General features: G+C 40.1%; 1 protein-coding gene across 10 annotated transcripts in view; it reads left to right on the top strand.

Moving 5' to 3' along the window:
* Nucleotides 1–12,444, top strand: part of dock10 (dedicator of cytokinesis 10) — a 59,871-nt gene that overhangs the window by 35,308 nt on the left and 12,119 nt on the right. For 8 of the 10 annotated variants that reach the window (XM_075473447.1, XM_075473444.1, XM_075473446.1 and 5 more), the window contains exons 10-36: nt 399–482; nt 632–790; nt 1,039–1,287; nt 1,390–1,512; nt 1,989–2,071; nt 2,180–2,302; nt 2,386–2,465; nt 2,547–2,734; nt 2,890–2,955; nt 3,066–3,158; nt 3,288–3,411; nt 3,512–3,633; nt 3,786–3,869; nt 5,055–5,147; nt 5,347–5,465; nt 5,740–5,809; nt 7,621–7,734; nt 7,886–7,957; nt 8,043–8,189; nt 8,477–8,560; nt 8,675–8,771; nt 8,932–8,964; nt 9,164–9,342; nt 9,941–10,057; nt 10,961–11,078; nt 11,182–11,303; nt 12,210–12,324. In XM_075473447.1, coding sequence (XP_075329562.1) covers nt 399–482; nt 632–790; nt 1,039–1,287; nt 1,390–1,512; nt 1,989–2,071; nt 2,180–2,302; nt 2,386–2,465; nt 2,547–2,734; nt 2,890–2,955; nt 3,066–3,158; nt 3,288–3,411; nt 3,512–3,633; nt 3,786–3,869; nt 5,055–5,147; nt 5,347–5,465; nt 5,740–5,809; nt 7,621–7,734; nt 7,886–7,957; nt 8,043–8,189; nt 8,477–8,560; nt 8,675–8,771; nt 8,932–8,964; nt 9,164–9,342; nt 9,941–10,057; nt 10,961–11,078; nt 11,182–11,303; nt 12,210–12,324 — 3,058 coding nt within the window. The remainder of the gene's footprint in view (nt 1–398; nt 483–631; nt 791–1,038; nt 1,288–1,389; nt 1,513–1,988; nt 2,072–2,179; nt 2,303–2,385; nt 2,466–2,546; nt 2,735–2,889; nt 2,956–3,065; nt 3,159–3,287; nt 3,412–3,511; nt 3,634–3,785; nt 3,870–5,054; nt 5,148–5,346; nt 5,466–5,739; nt 5,810–7,620; nt 7,735–7,885; nt 7,958–8,042; nt 8,190–8,476; nt 8,561–8,674; nt 8,772–8,931; nt 8,965–9,163; nt 9,343–9,940; nt 10,058–10,960; nt 11,079–11,181; nt 11,304–12,209; nt 12,325–12,444) is intronic. The other 2 variants (XM_075473441.1, XM_075473443.1) reach the window with 2 other exon arrangements.

Below are 12,444 nucleotides of genomic sequence, written 5' to 3'. Positions count from 1 at the left end.
TATTGTGTACACACTGTTTTCACTCAAGCACTGGCATGATGCATCGTATCATTCGAATATATCATCGAATATCAACAGCTGACACATAACAGTATTTCAACAAAAGAACAGAAATAAGTCTGGCACTTTGTGTAGACACGGTTTAAATAATCTTGGTTTCGAGAAATCCAAAAGACTTCAAAAGCTAAAGGAAGGAAGGAAGTTGTCTTTTTTGTGAAACAGAAAGAACAAAGTCAGAATTTTCTTTGTTTACAAGAAAAACTTCACAGGTTTCTCTTCAGTCCAACTCAGGTTAACACACAGCTAGAAATATAAAAATCAAACACCATTGCAATATACAAATGTAAGTCTCTCTCTGACAGTCCTTTCCTGTTTTCCTGCCATCTGTTCTGTCACAGTATATCTCAGAGACAGACGAGGGAATTCGTTCTGCCAGAAGAGAAGAGCGGTTGAATCTGTTCTCTCTTGATCCTGACACGCCCGTAAGACTTCTTTTACAGTGAATCCTAAAACTTTCGATTTTGTCTTTATGCATTGCTGCACTTTATACAGAACAGAACTATAATTCCTCCTTGGATTAAAAGAAAAAGTGAAGAATTCCCTATTTGAAACTGTGTTTCTCCAACCGCAGGTCCTGAGGAGCCCTCGGTCTGAACATTCATCAGCTGAAAACACACCAGTGCGTCCGTTTGAGGAGAAGCTTGGCAGAAGGTTTATGATAACTTGCAGATCGCTGAACCTCATGCTGCAGGGCTGTGTCAACGAGAGCGAAACTGAACCAGTCACCAATGTGAGCAGAACAACTGTACAGCTGTGACATTGTCAAGTAGTTATTCTCACGCTTAGTGCTAATGTTTGTGTTTATCTGTCTCTGTGAACTGAGTGGATATTTTTAGATTCACATCTGAAGATGATTTGTGTGATATCTATTCTGTTTACTTACATCATAAGCACATGAAGGAAGAAAAATAATGTAATGTTCTTAAAGCAGTTAAGGTAAATGTGCAAATATTGACTGGGTTGAATCTGCTCCACTAGATTGAACCCTTCTTTGTGTCGCTGGCTTTGCTGGATGTACGAGAAGGGAGAAAGGTTTCTGCAGACTTCCATGTAGACCTCAACCACGAAACAGTGCGTCAGATGCTTGGAAGCTACAGCAACAATACAGGCACTCCAGGTACGGGCATTGGAGCTCAGGAGAATGGCCTGAGCTCTCCTGCTGAGAGGAAGCCAGGTGATTGTCACCTCAGCCTGGACCTGGAACACTGGCTTTGCTTTCCCAAACAGGTACAGGGAAGTTCCTCCTACAGTATGCTCACTTTCCAGCCCTTTTTCTGAATTTTCCCTGAACATTTACTCTAACGTGCCCCTCCAATGTTGTCCATGCAGGCTATTTTCTCAGTAACCAATCCCCATACCGATATTGTCATGGTGGCAAGAGTGGAAAAGGTGCTGATGGGAAATATTGCTTGCGGCACTGAACCTTATATCAAGAACACTGACTCCAGCAAGGTCAGAAAGTAACTTTTTTCATTCTCACTCCTGTGACTTTGTTGCTTTGATGTTAAAATCCAAATGTGAATGTAAAATGTGGCCCATGTAACACGCTGATAAGGCATTTATTGTAAGGAAAAATGGCTTAATTTAGTAAAACTGTTTATACTGATATTTGCAATTGGTTTTCCTGTAAAGCCAGGGTTTATATTCATCTCTGCATGCCAGATAGCTCAGAAATGATGTCTTTAAGAGATCCGATCCAAGACGCTGGCAGTGCTTCACATGGTCCATGTTAAAATGGCTAAATGAATCAGCAGACATTCAACCTGCTGTCACAGTTACTGTTAAACAACCCCTGATTTAGTTTGTCACGCTGTGAAGGTCAGCAAGAATTGAGGTCTGATCACATCTCATTGTGTTCAAGAATGTCAGCTGTGGTGTCTTGTTAACATTTTTCTCTGTCAACACTTCTTCGCTTGAATCTTTAACAGACTGTTCAGAAGATTTTAAAATCCAACAAGCAGTTTTGTAGCAAACTGGGAAAGTACCATATGCCGTTTGCCTGGTCTGTCAGGTCAGTTCCAGTTTTTCTCAAGACTAATTTAGAAATGTCTATACCCTGTCACTCTGATTTTGTCTGGTCCCAACACTGGCAGTTTATACCTCTTTTGTACTATTATAGGTCAGTGTTTAAGGACAACCATGGGGCGCTGGACAGAGAGTCTCGATTCTCACCTCTTTTCAAACAGGAGAGTAACAAGATTTCCACAGATGATCTCATAAAGTTGGTGACTGAGTACAGGAGGTAAAATGGCCTGCACCGGAAAGGATGGCAAAGATTAGAGACACATTCTTTACAATATTTTAAACCAAATTTTTCCTTTGCAGGGCTGAGAAGACCAGCAAACTACAGTCTGTGCCAGGGACAATAGACATCGCAATGGACTATGTTCCAATGGAGCATCCTAGTATGTCTGTTGTCAAGCCAAAATATCTCCTCTGTCTGCCTCCTTCCTTTTTCTGCTCTGACATGAAACTTTCTCTTTCAGACTGCGTGACATCCTCATATGTTCCAGTGAAGCCCTTTGAGGACCTGAGCAAACACCAGCCTATGGTGGAGGTGGAGGAGTTTGTCCAAGACACCACCAAGTTCACCCAGCCACACCGTGTCTACAGAAACCACATCTATGTGTACCCTAAACACCTCAAGTATGACAGTCAGAAAAGCTTTGCGAAGGCGAGTAACATGTTCATGTGTCAATTGTGAAATTATTTTCTTTTTTTTTTTTACATTCTTCGTGTCCTTTTATTGAACAGTTTTTATATATTGGTAGTTTTTTTTTTTCCTTTTGTTTTCACTCATTAATGTTACAATGGTCCTCTTGTTCACAGGCTCGTAACATTGCCGTGTATGTGGAGTTCCGCAGCTCAGACGAAGAAGTTGCCAAACCCCTAAAGGTGGGCCATTATTTTTCTTTTTAAATGCCCAGAGGACATATATTAGCTTTATGGGACTCACTTTCTGTCCAGTTGAGCTCTCTATGTAATGAAATTTTCCATTTTTGTAGTGTATCTACGGCAAGCCTGGAGGACCAGTCTTCACCACTGCAGCCTGTTCCACAGTCCTCCATCACTCTCAGAACCCTGACTTCTACGATGAGGTGAGGAAAAGAAAAGGGATTTATGAACTTATTAAATAGAAATAAAAAGAATCTTGAACTGGCTAATGTTTTCTCATGATTTGCTAAATAAGACACAGTACTGTACAAAAATTATTTTTGTGTCCTCAGGTGAAGATTGAGCTTCCCACCCAGCTTCATGAAAAGCACCATCTGCTTTTCTCTTTTTACCACGTCACCTGTGACATCAATGCTAAGACCAATTCAAAAAGGAAAGAGACACTTGAGACTCCAGGTGAGATGGTGGTAGATTTTGAGCCTGATTATGTGGAGATTGTTTTTTCCCACTGTTAAGTATTCCTTTTACTTTTTTAACATTTCCATTTTTTTTTTAGTGGGGTATTCTTGGCTGCCTCTTCTCAAAGAAGGCCGTGTGTCATCTCAGGAGTTCAACATCCCTGTCTCCTGCAATCTGCCCCCGGGATACTTGGCCATCAAGGAAGCCAGCAACACCAAGGTGAGAGTGAGGAAGAAAATGGAAGTGAAAAAGGATTATAAAATGGAAATTATAGCTGTGAGGTAAAAACTTTGACGTGCTGCATTGCAGCGTATAGTGTTTGGGTTTTTCCAGTGTTCAGATTCAGGCTGATTCTGAAACACTTTTTACAGAATGCAGCCGATGTAAAATGGGTCGATGGAGGAAAAGCGATCTTTAAAGTGTCCTCCAATGTCGTCTCAACAGTGTACACTCAGGTAAGACTATCATCTTTGTTTCTAGTTGATTCTTGGTATTTTTTTTTGTTTGGTGGTATATTTACAGTATGCCTGTTTTTTGACCAGTAAACTCTGGGAGAAACTACCGTCCCACATATCTCTGGAAAATTCTGGAGTCATTTCGAAAATGGGTGGACTGCTGGCTTTCTAATTGCTGTCTCAGCCACCAGTGTACATTATTGTAAAGTGAGCCAGAATGATAGCACATCCAGTCAAGTTCTTAATCTCAAAGGAGCAAGTGAAATTGACAGTCATTTTTGTCTTGGTATCGCCCCCACATTCTCCTGCAGAATTAGAATGAATGGCGCCTGCTTGAGTGTAACAGTACAATGGGCCTAAAATGACCATTAGGCAACACTAAACAAATTACCCAGAGTGCTTATCCATGCAAAACAACGCAGTGTGAGTCCAAGATGCACATTTTGCATTAGTGGAAAGTGTAGAGATACCTCTTCTGGTGTTGTGTTGCACATAGACAAAAAAAAAGAAAAGGAAATGGACTGTTTCTGTTTAGTTTTCTGTTTAAATTGGATCAAAACACATGAAAACATAGTATTATTTTACAAACAAGTTAAACATGCAAAAGAAAATGATCAATTAAATGAACTCATTTTAGTTACATGTTATAATGCAATAAGCATATGTCACAGACAATGTGTGAATGATGACCCCAAATGACAGATGATATCTTTAAAAAAGAGATTTTATTTCATAAAAAGAAACTTCTGCTAGAAAGCCTTTTTTGTGGACCGGTGCCAGTAGGATCCTAACACATCTGGAAACAGATAACAAAAGTGCTAACATCACACACCGCAGCAGCTCTAAGAAGCTTTTTAAAGAGTCATCATTACATATGCCTTTTTTATCATCAGCACAAGGAATCTGAATAGATATCATGTATAAGCCAGAGTAGCACAATTATCTGCCCAAGACGCCAACTAATTAAATTTGGTTATTTTCTGTTGTTTTCAAAGTTGTACAGTAAATTACGGGGACTTAAGATAAGGTTAATACTGAACTGCTCAATTACATAGTTGTATGATAATATGTTCAAATTTGACCCTTAACTGTCTTAAAAAGTCAAACTAAAAAAAGGAGCAAGTTCACTAAGTAATAGTACAGCTGCCGGCTGCTGATTTTCATGAATTCCTCTGTCTGTGCCAGGACCCCCACCTGAACCGATTCTTCCAGCAGTGCCAGAAGAGAGAGCTGGACCTCTCTCAGCCTCCTACCTCCAACTTCCTCAACTGCCTGAAGGTCAGAGAAAAGTGTTTGAATTTCCTCAATAATCACCAACTGGGACTGAAACTAAAACCTTAGCAACCAAAGCTTCATGTCTAATGAGAGTAACACCATGTCAGACCTTTTTCAGTCTCTTTTTGCATTTTTTGTTTTTCACGCTTTTCACTTTCAATCCTCTCCTCCTTTCAACTTTTTTTTCCCCACTCTTCTCTAGGGTCTTCTCAGCATGGAGAGAATCCCAGTGATTGTACGGTTTCTGCCAGTGCTTTTCAACCAGCTGTTCAAGGTCCTTACTCAGAATGATGACGATGAGGTGACTACTGCCACCACCAGGTAGGCAGTGGTCTTGCAAGTATCCCTAACCCACATTAGTCTTTCTGATGAGGCTCAGTAGATGTGAGAAAGCATGCAGCAAGAAAAGCACACGGTTTAAAAGTCAGTGTTTTTCTTCCTCCCTTTTAAATGGAACATGATTCATGATTAAAAAATCCTCCAGGTGTTGAAGAGAAGCAAAGACATTGAATGTTTTTGACAGATTCTTGTGAACCATAATTTATTCATGAAAGCTGTAACAGATAAAACCATTGTTGTTGTTGTCATCCTGCAGAGTGTTGGTCCACATTGTTGGCAAGTGCCATGAAGAAAATCTGGATCACTACCTGCACTCCTATATCAAGGTATACTGTGGCAGACAGTTATGTGTGAAGATCACACAATGATTGACAAAGCTGTTGTTTCAAAGTGGAGTGGAAATCCAACACAGGCAATTGAATATGTGGAAGGGTGAAAAAAGAAGCAGAAGGGAGCTTTATGTGTTTGTATGTTTACTTATGCGTGTGTTTGGCCAGGGCCACGTGCCCAGAACACTGTGCAAACACACAAACACACATCGAAAAGGAAAGCGAAAAAGAAGAGGGCGAAGAAAGGTTGATTGAGAGGGAGGCAAAGTAGGACATTTGAGCCGCTTAATCAGAAACACAAGGCATGTTTATTTAGGGGGGCAAATCAGTGAGAGAATTAGTGACAAGAGGAGGAGAAACCACAAGACCTGTTTCACTGTGACCACAAAGCAGGAAACTGCAGAGTCTGGAGAGGCAACAGCAGACAGGAGTGGTGGGAGGGAAGAGGAGTAAGAGGAGAGGACCAGCACAGCTAATGAAACCAAGGTTGCCATAGTAACAGATTGGCATGATGTTCTGTACTAGTGGTATCCAGTTTGTGAGTCGAAGCATTTTGAGTCTGTATAAACATTCTAGCTTGAATTGAGTTGTATGAAGGAACTTTATTCACAATCATGTTGAAGCTCTTTGTTTTGTTTGTTGTAACTTGATCCATTTTTTTACATTTTCTAAAAGTCCTTTCACTTAAAAATAATCAAAATACACTGTTGTATATAATAGAATAGAAATAGAATAGAAAAATACTTTATTCATCCCCCAATGGGGGAAATTAAAAAATAATGATAATTACAATAATGAAAAACTGACAACAAAAGCAAAAGGAACGTTGCTTAAAGCTGCAGTCTGCAAGATTTGTTGTTGTCATACGTAAAGTCCTACTTTTTGGCATTTTAAGAGTTTACATGATCTATCAGAACGCTTGAAGTTGAAAACGGTGACCTACGTAGTCGCAAAATGCAAGAAATGCTTATTTTTTAACCGAAAAATAAAAAGTTATTCAACTTCCTGTCCCGCCCCTTCAAAACACATGAGAACTCGTGCACGTAGACGTGCACGCCAGATGCGCCTACACGACTCCTCATTCATCAACTCACCTGTCATTTGCGATCATGGAAGACACAGTAAGTAGACTAGCCTGTAATGAAGTTCAATAGTCTAGATAAATAAGCGTGGGGACGAGCCTACCTTGTATCGCGCGTGCACAATCGGTGATTGACAGGCAGCAGAGCCCAGCTCGTAAACCTGATTGGTTACCTTTTACCGGTCCGGTCTGCAATTTTGTAAACAAACCTGCTGGCTTTGGAGGGACCTAGCGGGACATATAGGGGACCTAGAGAACTCTTTTTTTTTTGTATTGGGGTATTTAATGTACTACTTTCAGAATCCCCGGACAGTTCCAGGCATTATGCTTGAAAAAGAGTTGCAGACTGCAGCTTTAAGCAACAATAATAATGATATATGTTAAGTGTTTTCTGTTTAAAAACACACATTTTATATATTAAAAGGCAATGGCTCCTTTTTTGTAATGTAAAGTAACATTTAGATTTAGTGAAATATGTTTTCTAACAGGAAACACAAAAAAACATCTTGGCTATGAATCGGTATTGAATAGAACGTTAATCACTTTTTATTTTTCATTCATTTACCATTTCATACGACAGGTATTAAATCGATTTAAAAATTTTTTTTTTTAGATATTCCTATCCATTATCTACGACACACGCATTCACAACATTGCGTTTCCTCTGTCATCTTCAGTCAGACTGAAATAAATTGCTACTTCTTATTTCTTTTCTCTGTGTTTGTAGTATGTGTTCAAGTCGGAGGCCTGTGGCTTCAGGACAGTCCATGAAGAGCTGTCTAAGGGGATGACCTTTGACCTGAAGAGTAATGAGCAGGCAGCAGTCAGAAATGTCCTCAAGGTTAGTCTACCCACTCATCAGATTATTGATTGTAAAATGGGAAATTATTATCCATCCAAAGTTATAATGTCTCAAAGGCTTAGATAGAGAATACGGATGATTCTCAGTCTCAACTAAATGTTGGGCATGTTTTTGCCTCTCCTGCTTTCAGTTCTCCTGGTTCTTCTTTGAGCTTATCGTCAAGTCAATGGCTCAGCATTTGATGGACTCTGACAAGGTAAAGGTAAGGTCTCACACTTTGCTTTGCAACCCCTCACCTCCACTCTTTCCTGGGACATGGTAAATGACTGTTTTACACTCCCCTATAGCTTCTGAGGCCGCAGCGTTTCCCCTCATCCTATCTGAGCCGCGTGGAGACCTTGGTGGAGACCTTGTCTGAACATATCTTTTGGAAGTACAAAGAACTGGGTGAAGAGACACGCAGTGCCAACTTAGCTGTGGCAGCTTTTGTCAAGGTGCGAGATGTATCTTAAGAAATTGTATCATGGATCTGCATTATGTTAAATCAATCATTTTCAGAAAGACTATATACTGACTGTGTGGGGGCCATGTTGAGCTCATGCGAAGGAAAACATGCAGCACTGTGTTTCGGCATTTTGCTTTTAGAGGGATCAAAACAATATGTATAAACCGTTTACAGATAAAAACTGTTAACCATTGATAACTCTATCTGTGTTAAGCAGCCTATCTCTCACTCTTATCTTATTCGGAGTTGGATCTCTAATTCTCTGTCTCTTTGCAGCGCTGCTTTACGCTGATGGACAGGGGCTTTACATTCAAACTGATAAGCAACTACATCAACATGATTACTGCTACTGACAGCAAGGTAACAAAAGAAAGGAAAAGTCAATATTAAAAGTGGAGCAATCGTGTGATGTTTGCGACTAAACAATGACATGCATACTTGACAATGGAATAATGTTTTTTGTGTGACTGATAGGTCCTGTGTGAGCTGAAATTTGAGTTCCTGAGAGAGGTGTGTAACCACGAGCACTACATTCCTCTCAGCCTGCCCTTACCTTCTGCTCGCATCACAGGTAAGGGCCCAAGTCACACCCTGCCTGTAGCCCAGTGCCACCAGTGTTCATGTGGTAACTACCATTCATCGATTAGCTCACACTCATCCTTTTATTAACTCTCTGTCAATCTCTCTTTCACCTTCTGCCATTCTTTTTTAATTTAATTTGTCCATGTCAGATCATGCATCCCCTGAGCCACAAAGCACTCATGGTAAATATGTTCACCCATTCATTTGTACGGTTGTATGTGCTACAGAGTGTGTGCTTGTCTGCATGTGGCATTATTTGTCCACTGTGACCAGATTTCTGTTTAGAAATGGATGAACTCTGTGATGAAAAGCAAATATTGTCAAGAGCTTTATCTAAATTGTGTGCAGCTCTGTTAATTTCCATTTGTCGTCTCGGCTTAGTGTCAGTGCCTGAATACAACCTGACTGGAGAGTTCTGCAGGAAACACTTCCTGACGGGCCTGTTGCTACGGGAGCTGGGACTGGCTCTCCAGGATGAACAGGACCTGAGACATTTAGCCTTGGCCACCCTGAAGACTCTGATGGCCAAACATTCACTGGATGCACGATATGCCACCAAGGTAGACATGTTTATCTGGGAGAAAACCAAAAGGCATGAAAATGACTCGTGCACACAGCAGAAGTTTTTCCACTGTGACTCATACATACTAACACACACACACTGACATGTGATTTTTCTTAGCAGCTGCAAACAGCGTTGTGGATATCTTAATGAATGCTGGGAAGTATCTAGATCAGATCAAGCTAGTAATCTGCCCTCTGTTTAATGCTGCCAAACACAACACAATGGCAGGACTGTAGTCAAGGCCCAGACTGGGTCTGAGTCAAAACCAAATGTGTCATTGGGAATAAAATGGAAAATAGTAAAACAGAGAAGTTTTTCTGAAAGCCCACAATGTTTTTTCACATTAGTACAAGTCAGGAATGTTCAATAGCTGTTCCGTAACGATCCAATACTACTACTATTCCTTAAGTGGTAGTGGACTACGTTTATGACTAGAGAATACCTGAGAGAAACAACGTGCAAACTTTTTTGTCAACTTATGTTTGTACTTTTTATTTTTTAAGCTAATAGATTAGTTGATTTCCAAGAAAGTGAATCTGCAGAAGTCTCTCATGAGCTTTATGTGATATCTGTCAAACTTGATGCTTTTTCAGGAGAAGCAGGCAAGAATTGCATCTCTCTACCTGCCTCTGTATGGCTTGATCCTTGACAACATGCCTCGATTCTTCCTCAGGGACCTCTTCCCCATCTACTTCACTTCTAGTGACCAGGTAAGAGTCAAGAAGGAAGAAAAAATGGCTGCCCTTCCGTGTACTATGTGGTTGATATAAGGTATTATTGGAGCAAAACGACAAATAACCTATTACTGTGGAAGATCTATTGCTCTACAGTCGTGTAACTGAATTCACATAATGATGTGCAGATTTGTCCTTAACTTCACATTATTTGAAGAGGATGTTTCACACATGCATAAATGTGCATATTTACAGCAGCAACGGTAGCAAAGTGAATACATTTCTCAGTTTACGATTTGTAGAGTAGGATTTGTACTTGGTCGATTTTAAGAACTCAAGGGGTTGTAACTGTTGTATTGAGTTTGCACCTTGTAAAGCTTCAAATCTATCAATACACTTCATTCGTGTGACTTTTTTCCAAAAACTCCCACTCTCACAGGTGTTCAGTTTTTTTGCTCCAATAATACCATGAAAAGTCTTTTGATTCAACTCGCCTCCTAATTTGTAGCGTTTTTAACCACATTACTGAACAGAAAGTTCCAGCTTTCATTTTTGATTGTTACATGTATTTTACCTGGTGAATTGCACCACAGTTTGACACAGTTGAGCTAAACTCAACTTGACAATAATTTATGTTGGCCGAAAAACGCAAACCTTAATAAGAGTATGCAGTGTACATCTGTTATGATTTTTTTTCTTTCCTATTTTACCTGCTGGATATTTTTTTTCAAAGCAAGGGGTCTTATTTTTAGTTGTTAGGTTTTTGGGGCCTGCAGCCTCTCATCTGAACCATAATGCCATGGTGAACATTTTTGTGCAGCACCGTAGCTGCTTTCAATCAAACTTTATGAATAATGAAACTGGTAGACTTTAAAATAAAATACTCCGAACAAAAAAGCATTTCCTCACCTACTCTTTTCTACCCTGCACCCCTCACAGGGCTCTCGAGATGACGTCAGTGTGGGAGGGGGGATGGCAGGAGGAGTGATTCCTGTTCCTCGCCATGCCAACTCTGTTGATGCCTCCTTTTCCAAAGAAGTGCTCAACTCCATTACAGGTAGCACTGTGTGATATATGTTTGTCTATTTTGTGACGCAGTATACTGTACAAAGGTGTAAAATCAGGACAATGAGGCCGACGCCCTTCCCCCTCTGCAACAGTTTTCTCATCCTTGGCGGTTGCTACGGGTAACCAGGCGGACTCTCGAGGTTCTCTGATCAGTGTGGACTCCAACCCTAGCAACAGTGACAGGAACAGTGAGAAGATGGATGGATGTGAGAAGGTGAAAGACACACCCCGCATGATGTATGGGGCAGCGAGCACATCTGTCGATGGAGCTTAAATCTTTATATGTTAAATACTCTGCTTCTTTTTCATCATGAGCTGTTTATCTTAGAAATATCAATACTATTTATTGGTTTATGAAAGAGGAATATGCAGAAACAAGGCCAATTTTAGACTGCTGATGGTGGACAAAAGGACTGAACACGCTGCTCCAACACCGACTTTGCTGTATTTTCACCTAATCCACAGCAATGTTCAATTCTAGCTGGTAACTTTCAGCATATTATACATTTTTAATGATACCATGTAATAAAAGTAGAACATTGCCTAAAAAAATATCAATGTCATCAGTACCTCCAGCAACCTACATGACCACCACTTCTTGACAGCTTTCAAAAACTTTTATATTACCTACATTTCTCATATTTCATGCAAATAATTACCTGTCTTACCATATTTCCTGGAAATGTTGTTTTCCAACATTAAAACTTATGAGCAATAAAATATATTTCCAAACATTCCCTCCTTAGTATGGAATAAAATTTTGGCTGGAAAATACTGAAACTTCCATCCACTTAACGTTATTTTGCTGCCAGACTTCTGGATCCATTCACTAAGTTTCCTTCTTCAGTCAACAAGTTCACAGTTTCTTTGTGATATAAGACTGCAATTGTTGGTCTAAAAGTTGTAAAATGTTATCTACAAATGCTGCAATCAGCTTATACTGTTAAAATTAAAAAAAAAAAAAAAAGACCCTCTTAAGTGTCACTTTAGTTCAAGGCTGGTGAAATCCTCTAAATTCCCATGAACAAATACTGAAGGCATGACGTCAGTGTCCACAATGATACCCGCAGCCCTGAAAGTTTATCCTTGACTGCTTTTCTGTCTAAATCTTTGTGCTCAGTTTGCCCGGCCCCAGTCCCTGATCGGATATGGGTCTCGTTGTGACAAGCTAGACCAGGCAGAGACCCGCAGTCTTCTCATGTGCTTTTTGCACATCATGAAAACCATATCTGAAGGTAAAAAAATAAACATTTTACTGAGACAATGTATACATGATTCCATAGGACCAAATCAGAACCCTGTCCAATTGTGTTGGAAATTTAGTTATGGATGTGTGTTGTACACACATACATATA

Source organism: Odontesthes bonariensis, chromosome 9 (assembly GCF_027942865.1).
Source record: "Odontesthes bonariensis isolate fOdoBon6 chromosome 9, fOdoBon6.hap1, whole genome shotgun sequence".
Taxonomy (NCBI): Eukaryota; Metazoa; Chordata; class Actinopteri; order Atheriniformes; family Atherinopsidae; genus Odontesthes; species Odontesthes bonariensis.
This window is presented reverse-complemented; position numbering and strand designations above follow the sequence as displayed.